This window comes from Poecilia formosa, unplaced genomic scaffold (assembly GCF_000485575.1).
Source record: "Poecilia formosa unplaced genomic scaffold, Poecilia_formosa-5.1.2 Scaffold71, whole genome shotgun sequence".
NCBI lineage: Eukaryota > Metazoa > Chordata > Actinopteri > Cyprinodontiformes > Poeciliidae > Poecilia > Poecilia formosa.
This window is the reverse complement of record NW_006800010.1, coordinates 696,641-724,103: the sequence shown is the minus strand read 5'-3', so window position 1 is coordinate 724,103 and position 27,463 is coordinate 696,641. Positions and strand designations below refer to the sequence as shown.

At 37.6% G+C, this 27,463-nt stretch overlaps 1 protein-coding gene across 2 annotated transcripts in view; it reads right to left on the bottom strand.

Moving 5' to 3' along the window:
• Positions 1 to 3,965: 3,965 nt before the first annotated feature.
• Positions 3,966 to 27,463, bottom strand: part of plod2 (procollagen-lysine, 2-oxoglutarate 5-dioxygenase 2) — a 35,863-nt gene continuing 12,365 nt past the window's right edge. Inside the window, exons 2-20 of one of the 2 annotated variants that reach the window (XM_007555580.2) lie at positions 26,992 to 27,083; positions 25,331 to 25,467; positions 23,153 to 23,316; positions 20,004 to 20,116; positions 19,843 to 19,906; positions 19,606 to 19,703; positions 16,292 to 16,393; positions 13,511 to 13,636; positions 13,293 to 13,414; positions 12,443 to 12,547; positions 11,400 to 11,525; positions 10,717 to 10,858; positions 9,824 to 9,886; positions 8,108 to 8,221; positions 7,802 to 7,867; positions 7,498 to 7,602; positions 6,143 to 6,289; positions 5,496 to 5,621; positions 3,966 to 4,901 (exon numbers count right to left, since the gene is read on the bottom strand). In XM_007555580.2, the coding sequence (XP_007555642.1) occupies positions 4,746 to 4,901; positions 5,496 to 5,621; positions 6,143 to 6,289; positions 7,498 to 7,602; positions 7,802 to 7,867; positions 8,108 to 8,221; positions 9,824 to 9,886; positions 10,717 to 10,858; positions 11,400 to 11,525; positions 12,443 to 12,547; positions 13,293 to 13,414; positions 13,511 to 13,636; positions 16,292 to 16,393; positions 19,606 to 19,703; positions 19,843 to 19,906; positions 20,004 to 20,116; positions 23,153 to 23,316; positions 25,331 to 25,467; positions 26,992 to 27,083 (2,168 nt within the window). In that variant the 3' untranslated portion in view covers positions 3,966 to 4,745. The remainder of the gene's footprint in view (positions 4,902 to 5,495; positions 5,622 to 6,142; positions 6,290 to 7,497; positions 7,603 to 7,801; positions 7,868 to 8,107; positions 8,222 to 9,823; positions 9,887 to 10,716; positions 10,859 to 11,399; positions 11,526 to 12,442; positions 12,548 to 13,292; positions 13,415 to 13,510; positions 13,637 to 16,291; positions 16,394 to 19,605; positions 19,704 to 19,842; positions 19,907 to 20,003; positions 20,117 to 23,152; positions 23,317 to 25,330; positions 25,468 to 26,991; positions 27,084 to 27,463) is intronic. The other variant, XM_007555581.2, reaches the window with a different exon arrangement.

Below are 27,463 nucleotides of genomic sequence, written 5' to 3'. Positions count from 1 at the left end.
GTGGGCAGAAATGTTTTGGAAGATCTTGGACACTGCTTTCAGATTGAAAGAGGTTTTATTCCAGCATAAGTTTTCTTTTTATAAAGTAAAGGGGGCTTATTAGGCACTGTGCATCTTTAGAAGTGCCTTTATAGCCTATTTTCTACCATTTTACAATTATACACTGCTTTGTGTTGGTCTGTTGCATAAAATCCCTATAAAAAAAACATAAATGGTTGTGGCACATAAAATGGGGAAGAAAAAATATATTACTCATAATATTTCTGTAATTGTTGTCAATACAATAGATGTGTTCATTCTAAACAGAACAGGGTGGGAAAGTTGAGCAAATAACCGCCCAAGGCAACAATAATAAAACTGCAATAAAACAACACTTACATTAAGCTTCGGCTCACAACAAAGGATGCAAACTTTGTCCAAAATATGTGTTTCATTTAAAGCTGACACACAAACACTTAATGAACAGGTGTTGGTCCAGCAGAACACGTCATACATTATTTCTTTCTTTTTTGTCCATTTGCATGGGGAGACATGTTCACTATGAACAAAAACAGAACACTATAACATTTATGGCCTTATCTAATTTGCAATGCATGTCCCCAGATGGAGCTTTATCAACACAAAACAATTTTAAAAGACATAAAACAACATAGCAAGATAATAATAAAATGGGGATGAAAAGAGCGTATGTTAAAGAGGCCTCCCACCGCCAGTGATTCGACAGTACAAAGCATGAGTTAAGTGTATAACAAAATATATATATGTTTTTTACTTTACAGTTTTTTGATGGGTGTTTTCTTGTTCCACTTTTTAACATTTGTGTGAAATGAAGATTAATGATTTCGAAACTCTTACAGAGATGCACGAGGCCAAAAAATACACAGCTGCACCGAATCTCTCCTCACTTTTTGTCTCTTTGGAGTATTTTTCCACTAACTCTAAATTGCACTGTGCCTGAACCCAGATATCCCCAACCTCCGCCCTCTTCCTCAAACATAATTAGAGAAATTTACAGAGAGCTAGCCATGTGGTATCCTGTATACTGTATATACAATGTGCAAGTGCAGAAATAGTTGGGCCCCTTCAAGTGATGTGACTGGGTTTAAAAGTTGTGGCTGCATTCCTCATAATTCCTCACAGAAAAGCTGATTGGGGCTAGATATTAAAGATAGGTTTCTGGAAGTTTAAATATTTTCAGAATTTTTCAGCATGAAGCCAAGCAGAAGTTTGGAAATCGTCTATGTAAAGTTAGCAAATAGTTTGTTTAGTTTACTAACAAATGTCCTATGTCATTAGTGAATTCCAATTATTTTGACTGAAGTATTTGTTTTAGTGCAACGTTCAGTTTTCTTCACAATTTTGCCTTGTGGTTAAAGCTGCAGTATGTAACTTTTATATAAAAAAAATTCCAAATTTTTTTTAAACATATTTATTCAAACTCTCACTATTTTGTGACAGTTTGGTACGAGAAATATGAAATGTTAAAAAAAAAAAGAAAAGAAAAAAAAATCGAGTTCCTACTCCCAGTGCTCCCAGTGCTGTAGCTAGAAACAACCCATTACAGCCACATTTTATTGTGATTTTCTTTGATAGAGAAACACAAAATGGTGTGCGGTTGGGGAGTGGAAAGAAAATATTTGGATTACAATTAAGTCTGAAGTGTGGCCTTTATTAATCGAATAGTGTCTTGAAAGCACAATGCACCATGGTGGGATAATTTTCCCCACAGCATGGCAACGGATTAAAAAACATGAATGGAGCTAAACACTGGGCATTGCTGGAAGAAAACCTATTAGATCTGTTAAAAGTTGCAACAAAATTAAAACTGGGGCAGAGGTTGTATGATCCAGCAGGGACATCTAAACTACAGCTGAGCTACAATGGAATAATTTAGACAAAAGGGTATGTCAACGTGTTAGAATACACCTTCAAACACACAGACTTAAATCTTATTCAGAAACCGTGGTAGTATTTTACTTGCAGCTATGGACTTAAATCTGAATTCAGATTACTACTTAAAAAAATTTAATAACTTAAAACCAAGCATGAGATGTAACTTAATGTATTTCTTCAATGTAACATTTCAACAAAATATGTTTGCAGATGAATGCGCAGTGGGATTATTAGGGTAGTGTGTGCCACAGGCAATTTCTTTCAGAATCAGAGCTGATGCAACACATAGTTTCGTGTTTTTGCTTTTATAGGTCATACCAAAAAAGTGTAACTGAAGCACCCCAAGTGATCTTTAAGAATTAGTTAAAAATAGGTAAAAAATATTGACAAACATATCAGATTTTTACTAAATGTTATAGGTATTTGTTTGTCACATGGCCAGGAGACAGAAATGATAGATAGGTAGCTGCTGTTGTCACATTCCCCAGTTTTGAGACGTGGGCCAACTGTGATCACACACTGGCAGCATTTCAGTTGTGATTATGAACACACTTCTTAAAAATCCATTCAGGGCAGAGTGTAGGCTGTGTTAATGCCTAAATCACTGCACTCCCCCCAGGAAACAGCATAGTTATTGACATATTTCTATTTACGTCAATGTATGTTATTCTGTTACTTTACTTCAAGCATGAAATGTCAACAAGTTAAAGCATGCCTAAAACAACCTGCCTTTTGAGATTCAAATACAACATCTTCTTTACATTTCCTTGCGTTGGACTAAAATAAATCGAGCTTTCTTTATCCCTTCCTCTGTTTGATAAAACCATTTATGTGGCATTTTTCTATCTCGGGCAGAGTGCAGGTTTTGCTGCATTCCTGCTTACAATCAATGTCACCTTTCAGAGGGTATGAAGTCGAGCCAGTTCAGGGGGAAATGATGGACACAAAAGGCTCTTTCAGCAGCAATAAGTCTCCCTCCCTAGTCTGACCCAAATCTCCCCCGCCGCACCCCCCCCCCATCATCATAGCTGGCTCATAGCAGCTACTCAGACATTCAGCCTTCATCTCAGCTTTACAAGGAGCAGAAACGTGCCTTTGGTCAGGCAGCCAGCAGCGTAGGGTGAAAACATGGCCCCTAGAGGTGGGGACAACTCTCTAGAGAGGCTGTGGATGTTAAAATATAATGAGAACTGATAAGAGATGTGAGACCTTAGATGTTTCATATCAGTGAAGCACTGGTTTGATTTGATTCAAACTGACTGAACATCACTATTTTAAAGCATGACACCTTACCCTGTTCCACCCGCTATAGATTCCCCATCTGCACCTTCTCAGTCTTTACATCTCTGATCTGCAAAGTTTTCTTTAGGTTACATGTACATGTTTGCACACTCCCTCCAAGATACACTGAACTACCTATGTATATCATCACACCACACCCCAAAACACACACGTGAGGCTCCCTTCAGAGCAAACAGGCCTGATTGATTCTACATGTGACATGTCCAAACGAAAACAACCTGAAACAAGGATAACACCATGTAGGTCTGTCTGTAAACGTGATGAGTGGGCTAGTTGATCAGCTGGTAGGTCTTTGGAGAAGGACCTTTGACCTTTTTTTAGTTTAGTGTGCTCCTTATTGTTGAAGTGAGAGTGAATATCATGGTAAGATCAAAAAAAAGCTGCCTAAGGTCCCCAGAAAGAACATTGTAGCAACTTCTGGGACCAGATTAAAATTAAAAAAAAGTCTCAAATGAGATAGAAGTGTCAATTAAATTCAGTTCTATTCTGTTCATGAATTTACAACAAACACGTCTCTTATACCACTTCACATGTAATAAAAAAAAATAAATTCAACTGAATTATATAGATTCAAAGTCAGGTAGATGTATGTCAAATCGATGTTAACGAAGTCATGAGATGCCTAAGTGAAATGGGCCTCTCATGGCAACACCGAGCAAGTGATGTAATCCAAACGTTGTTCTGCAGACGTCTGCGGGATTTACAGAAAGGGCTGACCTGGTATGAGAAACCGGAACGGGAGCATAATCATCAAAATAATACAGGGGCAACCATTCTTAAACAGATTTTATTCAAATCTTGACAATAACTTAAACATGTTCGCTTTCTGAGTTTCAAAACCCAGTCACTCACATCTCTCTGGCAAAAAAAAAAAAAGGCATTTTTATTTACAGAAAAGCAAATGTTTGGCATTTTCAATAAAGCAAGAAAAAGCAGAGGGCAGTAAAATGTGAAAATTCTAACAGGTGAACTGAAATCTGCTGACTTGCTTGTTAGTGAAAATACTGAGAAAATAGCCGTTTTCAAAGTTTCTTCAATAAAAGTCTTGAATAAGCTGCTTCAGTATAGAAAATCAAATTAACATGCTATCCAGCAAATAAAGAAGTCGAGTAGCACCAGTAGTAGTAGTAAGCTTCAAACTGTGAAGAACATTTTATACATGAAACACAATTGCTCCAGTTAAATGTGCACATGCTTCAGCTGCTTGTTTGTGAAGATACCAGTGTGTATGACGGCTACCATGATGGTAAAATCAGTATTATAAACATTATGGCAACCTACAGTACACATAAATGTTGTCTGATTTAGCTTTACTTCCAATCTACTCTATGCCATTTATTTCAGTCACTTTTCTTTACCATTTTCACTCTGTTTGACAGAGATTCTTTGAAAAAATCATTCTTTCAAAGCATTTGCTTTAAAAAAAAAGAGAATTGCATCGTGTGATGACCAAACACAAAAACGAACCAAAAAAAAATAAAAATAAAAAATAAAAACTAAAGCAAAAATAAAGAAAAAAAATAATTTATAGCAGGGCATTGAAGGACAGTTCAAGGATCAACAAAGGACACAGCGATGTAGCGAGTGCCATTGGTTGTGGGTAGACCTTCGTGGAGATGAGTCAGGCGTCCTGGGTGCATGAAGCTCCAGCCTTTTCTTGGTGATTCTATGGAGCAGTTGTACCGATGGAAACGGCAGCCTCCACCCTAATTTGGGCGTAAACAGAGCAGACGAAAAACGTTGTGTTTTTAAGATGCCCAGAGTGCATCATACAAGAACTTTCACCAAGTCCCTTTAATATATCCTTGCTAGACCACAGGTATTTTTATTTTAATGTCTTATTCCAAGCTAGCGTCGCCCCATCGTCTCCAACATAGGGATGTTTTCATGGAGTTAATAGATGCTTTTTCAAAAAAGAGTTTTACTTCTGTCTCGCAAAATAAATTCTGTTCATCTGATTGGTAAAATTTACAACACTTACAAAAACGTTGTACTTTGATGACAGGAAATACTGAGAGGCAAACGAAGTTTATAAGAGAATGCAAAGAATCCACATTCATATTCAAAAGAATATGAATTATATTATTCAAGACACAATTTTGATTAAATTTTATGAAGGGGCAAAAGCGTTTAGGTTAAAATAACCAAAAGGTCCAAGATTTTGTCTATCACTTCTGCATCCATTGTGTTTCTGGCCGAAGAAAGAAAAATGGCCAACCTAATAGCAATATTAGAATAAACTGCTCTAGTCTGAAGGAACCAAAATGGCAGTCTGTGACTTATTTTCAAAATGCATTTACCTGGAAATCAGTATTCTTGTTGTTGAGAGCGATGTTGATGGTGAAGGTGGAGGAGTCGTGATGGGGCCTCAAGAAGGCCTGTCTGTTGGGTGTGTATTTAACTACAAAGTTCATCAATGCGTATCCCTGCCGTGATAGAACAGAAATACACTGTGTCACTTGCTAGTCAGAAATTAATGCATTTGGAAAATCTGAGTGACACACAAATAGGGGCCTGTAAACATCATCAGGGTTTATATGTTTTTATAAAGCAAAACAATTCCTGAATTGTGTCCTATATTTAAAAGAAACGTGTTTCTGGCAGCAAAACAACGCAGCCAGAAGGGTGGAGCTGTGTGTGGAAAGTGTTGCGGAGGGGTGCTCTGTGAAGCAGAAGGTCAGCTGGAGACTGCAGCTCCAGGGAGGAGCTTTGTGAAAATAGTTGGTGCTTTATGAGAGATTCAAGGTTTCCTCAAGCATGAATGAAGGAATCAAAGCAACACAACTTGCATAGCGTTTGGAGGGTATTACATGAGAATCTGAAAAAAAAAAAGCCAATTGGACATAATATTCATGATATTATTACTCCTCCCATCCCCCGGGGGGTTCATGAGACAAGTCTTAGCTTTTAGGAGAAAGAAGAGGGGTTTGAGTCATGTCAAACTAACCTTTGTGTAATAACCGGAGAAAACCTTCAATGTGACGGGCGATATGAACTCCCGGAGAAAGTGCAGCCACTCCTTATCAAAGCCAATTTGTTTCATGTGAATGTCATCCGTCGGAACTGTCTCGTAGCCTCCAGCGATCCTCTTGTCCTGAAAAAAGGACGAGAAAAGAAAGTAGTGCGATTAACAATGGAACAAATGACCCGCCGTTCTCAAAGTGTGTGACCACAGCTTTCACCGTGATGATTATGCTGGTATGTCTGTGTGCCAATAAAACCACAGGCAGGGCTGTTGTCTGTCATCATGAAGCTTAATGACCCGTCCAGGAGAGTCACTTCCCGAACAGAGCTATTCAAAGTGTCTGCATGAATTCAGTCTGTCCCGGAAAACTCACAGACACACCGTATTACCAATTTAAAGCAACATAAAACAGCCCAAACACCGTGAAAATAAATGTTGATCATTAGTTCTTTCTTTAGTGCAGCTTCTCATTTTAGACATGGGAACTGTTGTATGTTAGTTCTGTGTCTATGAGCTTTTCTGTTATAAAATAGGAAGGCAGCATTGTAAGAGCTCCCAAACCAGGGATGCAATAACACAATCTTGTAGCCCTGGGAAAGAGATAGGATTTGAACTTTATCAAGTTTAATTGTAAGCTATTTTCAGAAGATTTTATGTCACACCCAGTGATTGAAGTTGCAACCTTTTTTAGGCTGGTTGAGTCTTATTAAAGCCCATGCTGTCATTCAGCAAAGACTGCGCTGTATTTGAGAGGATGGAAATATCTTAGCCACAAACTAGCTACCTCAAACTAGCTATCCATGCTTTTGGATTTTCCATTTATTTATGAAACTAAATACATTTAAAAACAAGGAACTAGCTGTGTTCAGCTTCTACTTCTCCAATGTGACTTTTTACATTGTATATAATCATTGCAAAAATAAGATTGTAGGAATTGACACATTTTGTAAACATCTTGGGTTTCTGTAGTGTGTTATGTTTTTTTGAAAAAATTCCATTTGACCCCATCATTGTTCAATAACTATTGGCAGCGAGGAATTTGTGGTGAGTGGTGACTTAAATAATTATAGAAACCAAATTATGCCATATCATTTATACAGTGAAACCTTAGAACAGGGTGTACTTTTCTCTTACCATGACTGTAGATATAGCCATTAAATCAAAAGTTATACATAAGAATTAAAAAAAAATGCTTAGAAGCAGAATATTATTTTTAAACACACAAAATGCTTATAAAAAGCAAAAAGAAATCCCAGAAAACAGTGGCCACAGGCATGAGCTAGTATTGCAATACCTTTCACTTTTATGCTCAGGAAGTCTCAACCAACAGTACTGACCTCATGTTTGCCTCCAGACCATAAACCATAATGCTCCATCTCCTCAACTATTTCATCACACGCCTTCTCTGAGAGCACCGGGAACCAGAACACATCTGGACAAGGCTGCAACACACACATGAACACATACATGGAGTGACTACAGAGGAAGGACTTGACTCACATCTTCACCTGGGGTTGTAGCTGCTGTAATGCGATACCCAGACATGCTAAAACCAGATGTTGGGATTTCCAGGCGACATTATGTCACTGTCTTTCTCGCACTCTCAGTCTGTACATGTGAAAGCCACACATAAACACAAACCTCCTCCAACTGGTTCTCAGTGAAAATTTGTGTGTAGTTTGGGTGGATGTACTTCTCCTTCCAGTCCTGCATGCAGAGAGATTTTTAGATAAGAAGACATTTTTTCACGCTGTTTGCCGACTTGCATACCTCACAGGGCTAATCGCTCTCCCTACCAGCCAGGAACCTTTTTTTTTTTTTTTTGTGCATGACAGCTTTCTATTGTCTCATATTTCTAATTCTTCCATTACCTCTAATAAGTTTTACAGGTGGCAAAAAATAGATTTCACATGCGTGTAAAAATAATGAAAGACCATAATGACTTACCGCAGGGTTTTCAAATATCTGCCACAAGTCGTTGTTGTAACGAGATACGTTGTAATTAGCTGTGGAAATGAGCCTCCCAAACTCATGACGGTTGGTTATGTACATGAATACTCCCTGCAGCAAACAGGGAAATAAATGCTCTTAAATTCCATACAAATGCTAAAGGTGAAAAGTCTCTTGATGTCTCACTATTTACAACAGATGTGCGTCTACATAACCATAAAACATGCAGATTTAAAGCTCGGTAAATCCCTTAGTGGTTTTGGCATACAAAAGAGAATAAAAACTGATTCAAGTGTGTCTAAAAACACACTGAAATCATGCTTAACTCTAGGTTCAAGTAGACAGGTGGCATATAAATAATCTGAGATTATTTATTGGTCAGTCTTCTCTGAGTTGCTCTTGTAAGGACAAGACAGAGTCATTAAGGGGTTTGGGGGGAGGGGAGGCAAGACCAGAAGGGCATCTTGGGATGAAGCAGATCTAGAGAGGACGCTCTAATTTCAGTGATGCATAGGGAGGGTGCTGTGTGGGAGTGGATCTGGACTCACTATCAGACTAGGCTTTGTTAATGTCAGAAATCACAGATTATGGGTCTGTTTTGCAGCCGTGTGGTGCTGAGTTTCCAAATTGCAATTGTCTCAGTTCGTGTTTGCAAAGATGTGATTCAGGCCAAATGCATAAGAAGCGAGGTAAAAGGGTGTGTTGTGTTGGAGCCTAGTCTGAGATCAGTCGGTGTGTTCAGTGGGGGAGGTGCTGCTAACGCGTGATTGGCTTGTAAGGGTAAAGCATCAGGGTAGAGGACTTGCAAAATGACTCTTCAGCCCTTTAAAGTCTATCTAAATCTAAACTGCTTATAAATTTAAACTTTTCACAAACAAAAGGTTCACATTATTTTCCCCAAAACTGTAAGAATTATTTTTTGTTGTTGTTGTTTCTTACACTGTGACAGACATTGCAAAAGCATTCAAACCCTTGAACTTTTTCTTATTTTTTTTGTAAATTTTCTCATGTTTCATACACAAACGTAAATCATATCCTATCTTTTTCTTTATGCATAGCAGAGAAATTGAATGAAAATAATTTATTTGTATTGATGACATCATGCTGGAAGATGAACCTTTGCCTCTTATAGCTCTAGACAGATTTTCCTAATTACACTGTATTTACCTCCTTCCATCTTCCCTGCAAGTCTCACCAGCTTCCCCGTTTGTGTTTAAAAACAAACAAACAAACAAACAAAAAAATAAACATCCTCACAGGATGTTGCTGCCCACACCACAGAGACTTCCATTTTTCAGGTTGACAGAAATTAATTATGAAGTGATTGCACTGGTTTTTATTTAGGGCTATCAAAATACCAAGAGGTGAATGCATATACATGCCACACTTTTCAGATAAAAACATGAAATAAAAATGATGTAGGCTATTCTTCTCCTTACATGTCATTAATTTGTTAAACTTGTGTGTGGGTTAACCATATGAAATTCCAATTAAATACACTGAAGTTTGTCAACGTAGAATGACAAAATGTGGAAAAAGTACAAGGGGTCATCATATTGTATAAAATTCTCGATCTCAATGTTAAATGTTATTGGAACCTGACATTTTAACTTAGCGCTGCCTATTACAAGAATCACAATCAATTCGTTTCTGAGTGCAATACCATTGAAAATGAAAATATCAGACAGCAGAACAATCAAAGCAAATATTGACCTTTGGGGACCTGAGCATATGGAATGATTCCGGAGAAGGGGAGTCTTTTTCCCTGTGACTGGTCTACAATAAAGGAGAAGCATCATGTAAATAAGGCTGCATAAATTTTACTCAAGAGTAAGAGACAAAGTGACAATAAAATATGTCCATGTCACACACAGTAGAACTTAGTAGGAGTGAAAACGCGCCCGCATGATCAAAAGTGCAAGACTCCCTCTGAAGCTGATGTTTTTTCGGGGTTAGTATGGGAGGAATGCATACAGAGCAGGGCAGTGGTTCAGCTGCAATGAGAGGTGACAAGTAGGTGGCACAGAGTGGAGCCAACTGAACAGTGTATAGGTGTTCAGAAAAGAAAAAAAGCAAGATACATGTTGTCAGCTGCCAAGCCAAGCATTACAACTGACTGAGATCATGGCAATAATGGTAGCAAAAAAAACAAAGGACGATGGGATGCAAGTAGAGCAGAGTACCTTAATGCTCTGTAGACAAACCAGGAACATAGTTGGGTCATGCCTTGGTGACAAATACATTTCAAAACACCTACATACTTCCCTGACATCACTGACTTCTGTTACAAGTTAGATGTGTTGCATTTTCTACTGGCATTATTAAGCCTTCTTGGTATATAAACAAAATCCTTTTCTAATACCTTAACACTTCTGTCACACTATTGCCTAGCTGCCTTGTATTTCCAACATGCCATTAAACACTCCAACATTTGCCATTCTAAAAAACTGATACTGTAGCATATGCATATATCTTTGAAAATATTTTCAGATGTGCCAAAATATGTGCCAAGAACAGAAACAGTGTGGCAGAAGCTTATTAATACCAAAACATATTCATTGTAATATTAAAAATCCAACACAACATTTTCCCCCCCACCTTCTTACCATTTCTCTGGAGTTTCTACACAAAGCCATATCTGGGTCCAGTTTCTCCAGAACAAAATGATTCCTTTCTTTAAGTTCATTCCTCAATACAGTTCCCTTGATGAGGTATATGTGCGCCATGAAAGGAATGTTCCACACACCCCTTAAAGCAAAAAGAAACATAAAATCTTTCACTTTACTTCCACACTATCTTAAGGGAACAATGAGAGTTTGGTGATTTGATTAACTTCATGCATGATTTAGGACTTAACTACTGACTTGGAGTAACTATGTGGTTAACAAAGTTGATATATGTTATGTGATATTAAAAAAAATGAGAACGATACTGTAACAGTTGTCTAGCAGAACAGTAAAGCAATTTGCTGTCATGAAAAACACACAGAACATATTACGTTGTCCTGAGTAGCAATGGAAGGCGAGTTAAGTGTAACACAATCACAGCACTATGTAGAATATTTAACAAATGTGCACTTTAAAGATGAACTTTCAAGTATTTGCACTGATTCCAATGAGCTACTGGACTTATGTTGCTATGTATCGCTAATAGTGGCTAAGAATGTTGTCAAAACACTGAGATACATTTGATAGGAGTTACATCAACACTCAGAGATTAAAACTTGCATGCTGTGTTTGAAAAGTTGAAAAAAAATGAAACGTTGTTAAGTGGTATACGCTTGACTCACACTCGTTTCCTTTGTACAATGTCAACATAATCCTCAGATCGTGCATAATAGCCGTCCAAACTCAAGGCTCCCCAGAAATTTGACCAGAGCTTGCCGTGACGAGTGACAAGTGGTCCAATGACTTTTCTGTGAAGGCAAAGTGGAAAAAACGGATAAAACTAGACCGACATCTAATGCACAGATTCCCTTTAAAAACCTGCCGGAGCTGAGCAATTGACTTTTGCTTGAAATAACTGCCAATTCAGTAACAAATCCCATAAACATTTAATGCAAACCAGGCCCACTTACTATGCTTGATTGAATTAAAATGATTCCCATGCCTTGCCTCTGGTAGCTCTAAAAATGTTTCACTGTGTCACATTTTGGAGGGGAAGTGCTTCGATAAATCTTATTGTTAATAAAAATATTCTAAATGTATTGTGAAATATTGTTTTGTTACAACTTAATAAAAACAAGACATACCAAAATTGGTTTAATTTAACTTAAATTAGAAGATAGTCGTATGTTCTACGACAGACTCGTGCAAAGCACATTCTCTATTTTTTTTTTTTTTCCCCCCCCCAACAGCCTCAGTGCCAGCAGAAAATTCCCATGGTGCCTTTAAATATCCTAGAAAGTCTCTCGTCTTGCATGCTTCCAGTCGGTAACAAAAGCCACAGTGACATCCAGTTTATGGGAAGGTTTCTTCACAATCATACGCTGCAGATGGGGGGAAAAGGGTTTGCGTGTTTTTTGTTGTAGTTTTTTTCTTTTTTTCTTTTTTGCATGTGTGTTTTTTTGTTTGTTTTTTAGGTATTTCCAAGTAGCATTTTAGGACTAGTGCACTCGACTCCATCTGTTTCTATGAGGAGGGGCAAAAGGACTGGAACCCAAAGCGACCTTTTTAAAACTTTAATTAACTTGGCTGTAATGTTCTTGTGGGTTTGCCACTTCAGGAATGAATCCCGCACTTCAGCATGCTGAAGTTACAGCTAACTTCAGCTGTAACTTCTGAACTTCTGTAACTTCTGGTATGACGCCTGTTTCAGCTGTTGCGTGAGTACCTGTTTTGTTCAATGAGGAGCTTCAGCGTTTGCCGGTTGGTGAGCATGACATCGGAATCTAGGCTGAAGTAGTAGCCACATGAAGCGTCGTTGCGGCAAAGATCCCTGATAAAATAAACACGGAACATTGTCAAAAATGTCTTGTTTAAATGCATAAGAGAATTTTAAGCACAGAGTCTGAGTAGATGATGAATTATAAAATATTGGTTGTATATTTCATACTTAGTGTCATCTATCCAGGTAAATGCAGAGAGCATGAATTGTTTATAGTGGAATTCTATTGATTTTGTCTTTCAGACTAGACATGCAATACTGTTAAGGAACATACATTTAACATCTCTAATTTAAACGTATTGAAGATGTTTTAACTAGAGATGCACCAACAGATCAACTTGTGAACAAACTACAGGAGGATTGGAAACTCAATAATATATTTTCCTAGTCATAATGCTAACACTGTATGTTAGCATTACCAGGTTGTGCTCACAGTGCGGCAGTTGTTATTTAAACGGGAAATGCAATTTCCATGGATTCATATAAGCTGTACATTCAGGCAACTGTAGTAAAAAACTAAACCTGTGAATGGTTGAGAATCCTTTTTCCTTCTTCTCTAATTTTTCAGTTTGGATAATTTCATAATTGCCTAATAAAAAAGACAAAAAATGCTGTCTTTTTAATTACAGTTCTTGAAGAAAAGCTTGTGCTGGCAGGTGAGATTTGGTGCATCAGTAGCATAAAATACAAAAAGCTTTTTCAGTGCTAGCCCATTATAAACTGGTAATCTCAATCTTGTTTTGTTTTTCAAGCACAGGATTCTCAAAGATATTTGACTTAGAACAAGCGGACATACATTCCCATGTTCCTGGCTTCTCCTTGGCTCAAATTTTCCTCTGGTCCCACAACTTTGAAGCTCTTGAACACATCCCTATTCTCCTCCCAGAACCTCTGAATGTGCTTCTCGTGATAAACCTCCTGGGCAGGGAGCCAATATTAACAGATTATTGGGAGGGATTTGGACTGCAGTAATCTAGAAAAAAGAAAACCCAAAAAGCAGCTGCACACACTCACGTTGTTATGAACAAAGAGTTTCAGTTTATCTTTTGGATAGTCTAGAGTGAGCAGTCTCTGGAAGAATTCAGGGAGGAATGGAGTTGGCTGTTCAATGAACACTCCGACCAGCACGTCTGGATACTCCTGTTTGGATAAAAGGAAAGATAAATCATTTCTGTTTTAAACAGCTAATCAGAGTGATGCAACACTGTTTTAAATAAATCAAGAATATTTACAGTTCGCTTCAATCGTACAGATATATAAACATTATGTCTCTGCAGATGTCGCCAGCATCACTAAGCACTAAGTAATGCTTCAACAGAATAGCATTACTTAGTGGTATTCTTTGCATTGCATGCTTTTCTCCTACACTCAAGCCCAAGTGATGATTGAAGGCCCATAAAAGACTCACAAAATGACACTGTGAACATGCTATACATAGATGGGAATAAAGGAGGACACAGAGATGAGGAAAGACTTTCCCATGATACTCTGCTTAGCCCACACGGGCCAGTCTGGACTTGTGATCATCTTGACCAGTTCACAGCAAAAGGTCTGGGCCAGGGATAAAATGCCTCTTTTGCCGAACCGTCTAATTTGCACGTTCCGCAATGACTGTATTTCAGGCACAGGAAAGGAACCTCAAACATCAAGCCAACACAAGCTTAAATTGTTACACCAGGACTGTAGACAGGGCGGACCAATAAAGAAGAAAAGGTCACATTGACAAACTGGAGCATTTACAATGAGGTTTAACATGAATCAGACACAGAAATTGGGCTTGTCTGGATTGCTATTCTTTGTTGGTGGGTTAAGACTTCCAGTGTCTTTGCAGGGCCAAAGGTTCAAAGTTAAAGTTCGTAAAAGCCACAGAGGACTGCCAGAGGACTAAGTTCACCCGGGTAGAAAGGCACAGTGTAGACACAGTCGGAACAGTGTTCCCACATGACCCGATATCCTGGTCGTCTCTGTCCCAAACAAACAAAGAGTCACAGCGGAATGATATGTCTTCTCAGGCTATTTTACTTCAGCAAACATTTCTGTATTCATTGTGAAAGGTCAGCTGGAGGCTTTTTATGTGCCTCGGTTAGTGCCAATGTAGTTTTAAAAGTTTAAAACATTTGTAGCCATTGGACATTCTCACATTTGTGACAGGGTAACTGCAAACGCCTGTCTATTTTATTGGTATTTTATGTAAAGAAAAACACAAACAAACAAATAAACAAACAAAACAAGGCAAGCAGTGCATACTTGTAAAGAGGATAGGAAATTATTAGCTTTTTCTTTTTTCTTTTTTTTCTCTCAAATCTGAAAGTTGCATTCAACCCTCTCGTGTCAATTGGTTTTTAGAGCTGCAAGTATTTCAGGGCATGTCTCCAGCACCGCTGCACATCCAGAGACTGAAATCTTTGTCAGTTTTCCTTGCAAATTAGCTCAGTGTCAATGAGCACAAGCTACTGTGAGCATCTGTTTTCAAATTTTACACACTCTGGTCTGGATTTTAGTCAAGAGTTCTTAACTCAAGACTGTGTTTAGGTCCACACAATTTCATTGTAGGTCTGTTTGCATGTTAAGAGTCACATACCTGCTGGAAAGTGAACATTCGCCCAAGTGTCAAGTCTTGTCATTAAAGTAAGATGACCATGTCTTGGTGGGTTTGTGGTGGCATGAAATTTGTAGTCAACATGTGCAGAATTCACTGAGAAAAGATGCATTTTTCTCATTTTATGCATTTAGTTCCATTGTTTAAATCTAAACCAGGGTTCAAAATTCCCACAACTTTCTCCTGGACCTTTTCCTGTATTCTTCTACATATTTTTCTACTGTATTTTAACAAACCCACGAGGCCTTTACAGGAAAGCTGCATTTACACTGAGACTAGAATACACAATTGCAGTCTCCAAGGTAATTGGTAGAAGTGAAATTTTGAAAGGAGATCAGAGTAAAGTGTCCTGAATACAAATGCAAGTCATGTATAAATTCACTTATAATTATATGCAATTTTGCATTGGACCATCACAGAAAATCCCTAAAGCAACATTGATGTTTGTGGTTGAAATGAGAAAGGTGAATGATTTTTTTTTTCAAACGCAAAGTTCTGATGCCATTAAACTGTGAAGAAAAACTTTCAAAACAAAGCAATAAAAAAAGAAAAAAAAAAAGAAATCATTGATAGATTCCAAGCTATCAATGATAGCTTGGGCAACTCTGGGCAACAAAATGCCCAGAGTGACAAATTCAGTAACATTCTTCACAGATTAAAGCACACTGCCTGAGACATTTACGAAAGCCTGCCATTCTTGCCCAACTCCAGCCTAGACTGACAAATTTTCAGCATGACCGCTGTAATTCACTATTGTGGAAAAAAGCCGGATTGCGGAGCCCACTAAAAGGCAGGCTGGTCAACAGTGACTCCCCTTTAAATGAGCACTTCTCAAAACCTCAGAAACCATATCCTGCACCACAGCCATGCAATGCTTCCCTTTTCTCCTGAGTAGATCACATCACGTTTGTGCGCCTTAAAAATGTCCAAAAACGTATAAGGCTATTATTGCAGGAAAGAAGGCCGAACTGACAGCCTCACTTATCTGTTGAAAGAAGACAAACCGAGCTCTGCTCCGTCTGTCTAGACGGTTACCCGGAGCTAGACGGCTCGTACTGGAAATACAAGAAACTGTTTCATCTTTTCCTTGCTTCACAAAAAATAGGACAAAAAAAAAAAAAGTTTCCGTGGCAGCAATTTTAGAAAGAACAAGCATTACAAAACAGATGGAAAAGTGCTAAATGTGAATCACTTACATGTAACTGAGACAAATCCAGAAGATCGTCGTCACAGTGGCTGCACCCATGTTCATAATTCCATGCGTTGGGGACGTAGTTCCCCAGGTAGTTCAAGTACATCTGTGGAAAGAACAAAGTCAGTGTATAATGTTTATTTCTTTTCTATTCTAGACTTCTTATTCAGAAAAAGTGGTCAAAATTAGTGGTGCAACAAAACGATTGGTTTAGAAATCAGAAAATGTTCAGTAATTGATGTAATGGACATATCTATATATTTTGACTACTGTAATAAAAGTCACTGGAATACAACATTTCAAATATTGGTGCCAAATATACATGACTCATGTTTTATTTTGGGGTTTTTTTTTCATCTCAATTAATGTTTTATTGATTTTCTTGTTTTAAGTGTTGTGTTATTACAATTTTCATTTGACTCTCCTCTATGTCAGTCTTGTAAAATGAGAGAAAAAAAAACATTCTAGTTTTGATTTTCAATTAAATAAATCTAAAGCAAAACACTTTTGAAATGAAACTTATGTACATAAAATTAAAATAGGTCATTAGTGACAAGAAGTCACCACCAATATTGATTTTAAAACAATCTATTTCACCACTGAGTTGGTTTGTATAACTTTAATACATTAAGCATTGTGTAAACAAAAGCAAGTAAACTTTAGAAAAGTAATAAATATGTTTGGTAATTTTTTTTTTTTTTTATCTTTTTGTAACAATGTTTCTCAGCAATATGTGTCATAATATTGGAAACCCTGTTTATTCCCCTATATATTGTGCCATATAAGTAAGAGACATGTATTGGATTGAACATTTATCTAAAAAAACAAACAAACAAACAAAAAAAAAATGTGTTTGGTAAAAAAAAAAGTCTTTCAAATTCTGACCGCTGCAAAACCTTTTCAAGTGGTATCCTACTATTTTTTATTATTTCCTAAATATGCTGATCTCATCCACTGCTGCTGAGTCCTTGGATATTTATCTTAACAAAAGCATTTTGTATAAGAGTATCTAATTTACTTTGCTAATTTCCCCATGCTAAAGTAGACATATAATCTTGTTGCAACCAGAATGAGCTGTAGATGATTAAACATGAGGTAATATTTAACTATATGCCAGTTATTCAACTGCCCAGTCCTAGAAAGGCATGGATTTAGTGCTCTACCATTAAGCGCTTCAGCTCCAGCTGGTATGACATTTTGGGGAAAATGACTCAATAAATTGGTGGGTTTCGCTCAAAGCTCGTGTGGTCATTAGTGGAAAAAGATTGTGATGAGTTAAAGGACGGGAAATATCAGACTAAACTTCCGCAGAACTGCAGCATTATCTTACAGACATCCTGTTAACTTACTGACTCTCTTGGACTGATAACTGAATGATGGCATTGAGCAAATGAGAAACACATGGTCAAGAGCATTAGCAAGCAACCGTGGCATGGATGAGAAGTCAACTATGGCGAGGGTCATCTGGCAAGTATCCAGTAGGCTGCATTTTTTTTTTCCACTCACTGTGGGGGAATGTATCAAGTGAAATACACTATTCATGATGAGTGGTTTCTGAGAAAGACATAAAGGACAAGGGTAAAAAGAAAAAAGTTGTGGTTTCAAAACCACCAAAAGTTCTCATTACACTGTACCTAGGGTTTCACAATCCTTACGGTAAGTTGCCAGAGAGACTGAAATATTTCCCAGTTTTATGGAGCTTAGAGCAATGTAGTGCTGCTCCTCCCCAACTTGTTGCTGCACAGGTGGTCAGGTGGCTGAATGAAAGCAGCTAAACATTTCCCTCACTTAGAAGAAAGACAAAATCTTCTCTCTGGAAATATCTCCAGGTGTGAATAATGACCATCTTTAAAACCTAAACTGGTTTGAACCTTATTTACCTATTTTATGTGTTTCCTTACATGTTCTCCATTCATAATTGCCACATTCTGTTAGTATTGCCTCAGTTAGTTATGTGCACACAGTCTACTATAAATGGTAAATAGACTGAACATTTATAGGATCACTTTGACCAAAGCGCTTTAGCGCAAATGCCACATTCACTCAGTCGAACTAGCTAACATGCACTAACACAAATAGGCAACTTGGTGTGAAGATGCTTGCCCAATTGCAAACCAACATCTGGCAGAGAGGGAGCTGGAATTAAACTCATAACTTTACAATTGCAGGGTAACTACTCGTTCCACAGAGTCATAGCTGCCTCAAGGTGAAATAAAGCACTGTTAAAAGTGCACTCAATGAACATAGTAATACATGATTTCACAAAAGAACAAACAAACAAACAAAAAAAAAAAAAACAGCTTGCATTCCACATACTCAAAGTAAATACTGGTTTAGATTGAAATAGCATAACTATGTGAAAAACTATCATTTTGTTTTATAGATAGTATCCAACAAGAGTTTGAATCATTAAAAAGAAAGTCTGGCCAGTAAGTCACCTTAAACTTTGAAACCACAACTTCTTCAGTCTTCATTCAGACAGCTTGACTAATTACACAGTTAATATCAAGTAGTTATAATGTTGTTATAATGTTACTCTATAAAAAAAAATAACAAAGGATAAAAAATAGGTATGTATGTCCTGTTTAATTAACACAATTACTTTAAAGTTACCATAAAATTGACCAGGTGGTAATTCAAAATGTTTGATTTAGCAAATAGTTAACAAGGAAAAAAAACAACAATACATGTTAAATGTTATTTTTATAACTAAAAATAATAATGTGATAGATTATCTGAGCAGCAGTAGAAATAACTGTTGCTTTTTTTTATATGACTGTTAAAGAAAAAAAGTTAGATAATGATAGACATTTAGCATAATTTTTGGGGTTGCTTGGAAACTATCCATCCATTCATCCATCCATTTTCTTTACACCGTTGTGTCGGGAGGGTTGCTGGTGCCTATCTCCAGCTAATGTTCAGGGCGAGAGGCGGGGTACACCCTGGACAGGTCGCCAGTCTGTCGCAGGGCAACACAGAGACACACAAGACAAACAACCATGCACACACACACTCACACATAGGGGCAATTTGGAGAGGCCAATTAACCTGACAGTCAAGTTTTTGGACTGTGGGAGGAAACCGGAGTACCCGGAGAAAACCCACGCATGCACAGGGAGAACATGCAAACTCCACGCAGAAGGACCCGGGCCGGGAATCGAACGCAGAACCTTCTTGCTGCAAGGCAACAGCTCTACCAACTGCGCCACTGTGCAGCCATTGCTTGGAAACTAAAATATTCTTAAAGAGATTGCCATTCATGAGAATTCTTTGCAAGCCCATTCCCACTTGTACCAAAGGGCAGAGCTTCATACTCACTTTAGTGTTTCCATTTCCGTGGACGACAACAGGTAAAGAATTGTACGCTGTGTTTCTCACTCGCACTCTGTCGGTTCCAAACTTAAGAAGCACCTCATCTGCCAAAAAACATAAAGACCACCAGATTTCAAGGTCAGATTTTGAAAACCTAAAATCTGCCACATGATGTCAACATGACGTTAGTTCGCCAAGAACTAAGTCTTCTCACCAGCTCAGTAAATACTAATAATTACTTACCGACAGCCCCGTTCAGATTCTGGAAAATCTGGCACTTGTGGTCCAGAGTCATGTTCAGAAATTCCTGTAAGATGTGAACATAAAAATGTACTAGGTGTCCAAAACATTTCTTTTGAAAAATGCCAATACAAAAGCAAAACAAACAAAAAACAACGACTTACTCGTTTCAATGGATCCAGGTAAATCTTTGTGTAAAAGAGCTGGTCATCATCATTGTCGTGGAGATCCCACTGTGAAACTAGTCTGTTTACGTACGGGGCATAGCCAATAATACCTGCAAATAAATGAACAGTGTGAAATGCATACCAGCGTGTAAATGATATGGTGAGAGATGTTTACACAACTGGCAGGCTGCTGGGTGGCTGGCTGGCTTAACAGCCTCCAACTTCATCCGAGGAAGCCATGACGCCTTAAACAAAGTGTGATTTTTGGCAATTATCTGAGGCACACATAAACACAGGGCAGGGACGTTTTCTTTTCCACAGAAAGTAAAAGCGGTTTGTAAAAAGCTGCAATCTATGTGTTGTGACCATCTTACATCACACACTTAAACTCTAAATGTACATTCTCATGGTATACTGCTCTCTAACTTGAGCTCCTTTTTCTTCTCTCACTCTGTCGTTCAAGGACAGCAACCACAGTAACAGATTGCAGGGTTTAGCTATGTTGCTGGTGTGTGTCGTTTTATATCCCATCATTGGGGAAAAACCTCAGACACTGTAAACAAGTCAATGGACAGACATGACATATTATAAATGGTAGGAACGAGGGAAGAAAGTTCAAAGCAAAATCATCAATTTTATGCAGATTATATTGTTGGTATGTGGTTCATTTTACAGATCCTGGGAAAGTGCAGTGAACAGTCTGCCTTAGTCTTCCTATCCGAAAAAGACACAATGATTCTCTGATCCCTCTAAAATATTCCCTCTGCAAAATACTAAAAAGACATGAACAATGCAGCATGAAACTTCTGGATTGAAATGAACACGGTAATAGATTATTATGCTGAATTTACCCCAATACAAATTTTCCATCTTTAATTAGCTTTATCCTGGAATCCCCAGACAATATCACAGTTTTTGGGATGCTTATTAAGGCTTTTTGTTATGCCTTGATAATACTTTGCATTAAAGCAGCTCAAGCCACTCAAATCCTGATCTGTCAGTGCTCTAATGTTGTCTGAAACTAATTACAAGAAATGTTGTAGTGGAATGTGCCAAGTAGTGTGGTGTACATGTCTGCAGTTTGCAACCTTCCTGAGCATTTCCAGCAAATCCTAAAAGTGCTAGACCAAACTGTGATCCAATCAAGGTCATTGGAGAACAGTGAACTTATTGCGCTGCACAAGAAGAACAGTATGAGATTAACTGAGCTTTGCAACTTAATCTTCATGCTGGCAGGATGAGTTTAACTAGTGTGGAATCTGTGATGTAAAAAATTGGAAGAACAGTATGTAAAATTGAGACTTGGCACTGGAAAACATTTTGTCTGACAAAACTTTGTTTTATATTGAGGAGCAAAATAAAAGTGACCTGAAGTGACCTTCTTGTTCCTCTGTTTAAATATTCACAGACTAACACCAATACGGAATCTCTCGATCTAAACTCTTCCATCCCCAGAGCACTACACTCTCTGTGACACAACTGTGCATGTCCAAATGCTATAAAACTTTCCTCACTGGTCACTTGGGCGGTAGCCGGAGGAACACAAACAAAACCTGCAATTTCATGCAAACTGTGGCACACTCAGGGGCCCAAGACAAATCCACATGTCAAGTCAATGACAATGAACGGAAAAAGCAGTCTCTGATCAGTCTGAGACAGCAAGGCTCCACTATGGGAGGTCGCACCAAATTGATGACCACAGGGAAAGGAGCAGTCCAATGCTCCAGAGAATTGGAAACGATGGGGTTTAGGTTGGCCACAAATAAGCTTTTGCTTTGTTGCAAAATGTTCTACCTATGTAGAATTTTTAAGTCTGCAAGATGCACCATTTGCATTTACTTTTAGAAAACACCCCGACATGTAACCGTAATTACGTCTAATCGACCACTGGGAGGATAACAGCTAAAAAAAGATGTCTAAGCATAAGGTTAAACTTTGGGGAAATTTCCTCCTCCCACATTCTGCTCACCATAGACAGGAAATACTTTACAATCCAAGTTTACTTGGAAAATATACTCAAATTTTACACCAGGAATTAGCAATAAGGATCCTGGGGTTTTCTATTTTAAAACTAACACATGCTTATTGCTATTCTTTTTTGGTGCTGCAACACTCTTTGCACCAAATACTAGAACACTGTGATTAGCCCACTGAATTCCAAAAAGAGGCCTGCAAGTCCTCAGAGTTCAACAGCTAATGGTGGAATGTGTTACACCCAGAGAACAGGGGTGAATAAGTGTTTTCAACCTGTGTAATCCAGCATTACTTCAACTTTCTACGCATGCATAGAGTGTGCTGCAGTAAAATCTTCTGCAAATGTTAGACATAGTGTAAAATGCGGTTAAACACATGTATCATATAGGAGGTGGTTTAGGAGTTATTGTACCCTAAAGACATAATACAGATGGAAACCCACATATTTAAAGCTCTGTGTGGAATCCCTGTACTTATACTATAGAAATACATCTATATTAGTGTGTAAAAGACTGTCATAAGCTGAGACGGACAGCTTAAATAGCTACATAAACAAGCAGTGATCCCAGTGTTTGTTGCACTCTTCTAGATCATGCCTTCAGATAAAGTGCTGAGACACTGTTTGCCTCCTTACAGGTTTCATTAGCATTTTTGCACCACATCTTCAAACCAATGCTAAAACCATACAAAAACGCCTCAGCAGAAACTTAAAACAAATGTCAAATGGTGATTTGATGTGTCCAGACAAACCTAGCCCTATATGAAAATGCATGCATCATCAAGTTTCCATTTGAGCAAAAATCTGTTATCTCAGTGGCGCATTAAAAAAAAAAAAATGTTTGATGTGGTACATGTTATGAAAAGCTATTTATGTGTTAAAAATGTCTGGTAGACAGAATTTAATGCATGATTCGTGATACATATTTGATTGACAACTCTTACTGATATTACACATTTTTACAGAACATCTGCTAAAATTTGACAAAAAAAATAGAAGTTTGAGAAATGTGGTTGTCTCACTTTTGTGCAAGTCAATGAATATATTTCAGGTGCAACGTTAGTTTGTACGATTTCTGTGGGTGAGTTTTACAGTGTGAACAGCAATGATCAGGCTTCCAACAGCAATCAAAACACTTCAGCCCTGAAAGACAAACTGAACTTTTGGAAATCACCTCCAGAGTTTAGGTAGCGCTTGCCACTTCGGACTAAAGGGTACTTGTCAGCGAGCCTCTTATCTGGCCATATCACTCCCTCTGCAGCAAACAGCACTTTGTGATTGGCTTGTTGGAACTTCTTGAGAATCTCCTCTGGTCCCCCAGCGAAGATAAGGTCATAACTTAGGGGGGAGGAAAGAAGATAAAACATAACAGATCGTTAGCCTTTTATTTATCCTGGAGGAGCAGTTTTGTCTTCAACATATTTCACTCAGTTTGACACATAGCATAGGCTTTCATTTGCCCTGGACTAATAGGAATCTGAATGTAAGCAAAGCACAGCCTTTGTGTTTGGTAAGACTGAATTTTCTGAGAGCCTGTGCAGTGCCGTGGTTCCAAATGGGGTTTATTTTTCCAGACATTAACACACACAAAACAACATAATTATCTGATCTTAAAGTATCACTAATTTAATTTATTTGGTGCTTTTGTTAGTTTGGCGAGGGTGCAGTTGGTCTTTAGAGCTAAATCATGATAATTTCACAAGAGACATTGACTCTTTAGCTTCTTCAATTAATGGGAGCTTTTATTCTGCTCGTGTGACAGCACGGGTTTGAAAGCTTGAGAGCATATGCAGCTTGAATGTGGATCTAAAAATAGTGCAGTATATGGCCCATTTATAGAAGATGGCAGGAAAAGTAAAGGTTGAGCCACGAGAGGAAGCCTGACATAGGCGAGGAAGTTGAAAAGTTTTGCTGGCATCTGGCAGACACATGTTCATATACAGATCCCTTGCGACTTGTTAAATCATAAATCACGTACTTATCCCGTTAACATAGGCCTGCTCTCCATAAAACCATTCAAGATTGTGTCTGAGAATTACACGGAAATAAATTCAAGACAAATCCAGCTTGGGAATCTCAGATTTCCATTTATAACTATTTTATTGTATTGCTTTTCAGGCTGTCTGTAGTGTAGTGTAGTGTAATGGAACTAAAAAGACCAAATAATATCATATGATTGAGAAGGATATGTTAAACAATTTTAACACTGAATTGAGTGTTTGATGAGTTAGCCAGCAGCAAGGGGAGCAGCAATGCAAAACATGGAGCTCTATTTATCATGGCAGAGGGGCAGTGCGTTATCTGCCTAAACGAATTTCATGCCACGATTTTTATATGATAAATAATTGTATAACCATGTATCATTTTCCTTCCACTTCCCAAACATAAAAGATGTTGTGCTTTTCTATCTCTGACAGTACCGATGCAACGTTAAAGTTTGAGGTTGTAACTATACAAAATGTAAAAAAGTTATAGGGAATTAATAATTTTGCAAGGCATAGTAATGCAAAAGACATTCAGTAATAGGTTTTAGTCTGAAATTATGCTGCTTGACAAGTGTTTGTAGTCTTTTCTATTCATTTCAGAAACTGTGCATGTCCTGAAGCGCATTTCTTTACAATGAAAAACTGCTAAATTAATTCATACTTAACTTTATAGGTGACTGAATCGTAAAACAAGACGTAAGGCCGAATCAGTACCTGCCCACACACTACCGGTGGGCCAGGAGGATTTCAAATATAAAACACACTGAATTACTTGTAATCCTCTGACATTTCCAAGTGGTTTATTAGACCACAACTGCTTCTTTTAAAAGAGAGAAAATTACTCTCTAACAACCTGCTTCAAGGTGCTATGAACTGCAATTATGACTAAAATTATACATTTAAGACGTCAATGTAAATATTATTTCTTGCTCCATTTAAAGATAAAGACTTGTGCAAAATATTTATTTTTAATCCCCTCACTTTACCCACGGAAGTATTTTCCATCAGTCTTAAAAGTTTACAGTTCAGCTACCTGTACTTGAGAATTGTTCTCCTCACGTATAATAATGCCTGTTTCTGAATGTTTGATTGGTGTTTTTGCTTCAACAAAAACACCTTTCACTAAGAAGTTCTGGCTTTCAAATCTGTTATTACAGCACATGGTGGTTAGCATTTGCACCATGCTGCAAAAAGTGCTTTGGCTCCCTTTTTTGGTTGGAAGTTAAATGTAGATCAAATGAAAGGTAAATCAAACTAACGTTTGTAAAGTAACAAAACAAACTCAAAGCCAAGTATGTCATATGTTGCAATAAAATGGCTGATGCAAAATATAGATACCTTTACATTAGTTTTGGCTCATAACATACCTATCCACAAACAAAACGACAAGATCTTCCTGAGCAGCCAGACTCTCCATGGCCTCCTTCAGTAGTCTGACTTTTTGCCCTCCACCAATAGAACGACCAACATCACCGCCTTTCCACATCTCTCCCATTCCCAAGACCTGATGCAGACAAAAAGACAGACAAAATGTCCAAACTGTGAACTGGCTGAACACATAAAGTTTGGCTGTGAAAATGTCCATTTACATCTACATCTAAGCAACCATAAGTCTCCTAATTGGAAAACCTCTGAAGGAGTCGGTCCCATGTTTCTAAGTCATAAGAGCTGGAAGGAACATTTCACTCATTCCTATTTATAAATGCTACCAAAAAACAAAAATATCCATGTACATTTTTTAATGGGGAGATTTATTTCATGTGTGTTTTTGCTGATGAAAAGTGGATATAAAAAGTCTACCCACACCTCTTGAATTACCATGTTTCTGTGATGTTAAAAAAAATTAGACCTTGCAGAACAACACGTCTAATTCAACTGAAAAAAAAACTCTAAGAGCAAAAATATGAATATGTAGATTACACCCCCAATCTACATTTTGATTAAATTCCAATATTCTTCTATGCACTTCTGTCATCAGAAGCAGAACTAAATGTGAGAGATGATCTGTGAAAGAATCCCCTGGAGAGGGCTAGGGACGAGAGATGTGATCAGAATCTGACAGATTTGGAGAATCTTTATATAACAGTGGACAAATAGTGCTGAGTTAATAAATGAAACACCTACGGAAGAAGACTGAATAATGATTCTGGGTGAAAATGTGGAGAAGTATAAGTCTAAGATATGCAAAACAAAGCAACTAGGTTTTTGCACCATTTCAACCTCCACAATTTTAACTATTTTACCTCAAACATCTGTCTTTTAGTTAATGTTTGAAATCGGGAGTTATTTACAAAAAAAGATGATGACAATTAACATGAAAAATGAAGACAGGAGGTAGAATTTCATAACCTTCTGTAAAATTTATACTGGTTATGGACCAAAGTCTTAAGTAACTTGATAGAGAAATTTTAAAAGTAGCTTTTCAACATAATAACTTTTAAATGAATATTAATCATACTTTTCATTAAGCTCACACTTATGTGTCTTTTTATTTATATGTTTGATGAAATTCTAATTTTAAGTGTTAAACAATTATCATTTAATCACAATTAAGGGTGAAGTGAGTTATAGAAAAAATTAAGATTTCAAAAAATAATGTAATTTACTGAAAATGACAACCAAATTAAGACACCAATATACTTATCTTCTCTGGTTCTGTAACCTGATTACTGAAGATTTGACTACTGTACTTTTACAGTAGTTTTAGAATCAAACTAGTGTAAAAGTACTGCATATAGGGGCGCATGAGGTTAGCAGTGCATGCATGTCCCCACCAGCCTCCAAGCTAAGAACAAACAAAATGGTTTCTTTTAACCACAAAAGTCAATTATGGAGCTACATCATGGAGTTTCCCTTTGGGATGGAAGTTTTTCGCAGCTTGCTGCACATCTTTGTTTCCTTTAACAGGCTCAATTGATTCTGGCAACTGTGTGTGGAAAGCATTTTCCTGCTGAGTGCGTGTTAGTTCTGTATAATTACAAACAATACGAATGTTTGGGCATGGATTTAGTAAATGAGATGCTCTTACCTTCACAGTGTAGTTGAAATAACTGGCGGTCTGCATAAAGCGCTGGAAGCCATCTGTTTCCTTAGTTGCCACAGTTAAGACCACCAGCTTTTCTGAAATGGACACAACTTTGGTTAAAATTCATCAAATTTTTTGGGTGCTAAATTATAGGGATGAAGGGATATGTCCCTACACAGGGAAACTACAACATATAAAGTTGTAAAAAAAAAAAAAAAAAAATGGCTGGAGTTAAAACATATCCGCAAACATTTATTTTCCTAAGCTTAAATATAAGTATTGAGATTCCCTCTGCTATCCTGTGAAGCATGTCCCTTGCAAACCTCAAACCTATGTCAACATACTTTTGACCATTTGGTGTAGCAGTCTGAACCTATGCCTTGATTTAGGAATGACTGTTGTAATTTTAATTTCATTTAAAAACAGTGGCATATTTTCAAACAGACTCAATTATCTATTTCCTCTTGGGATAGAG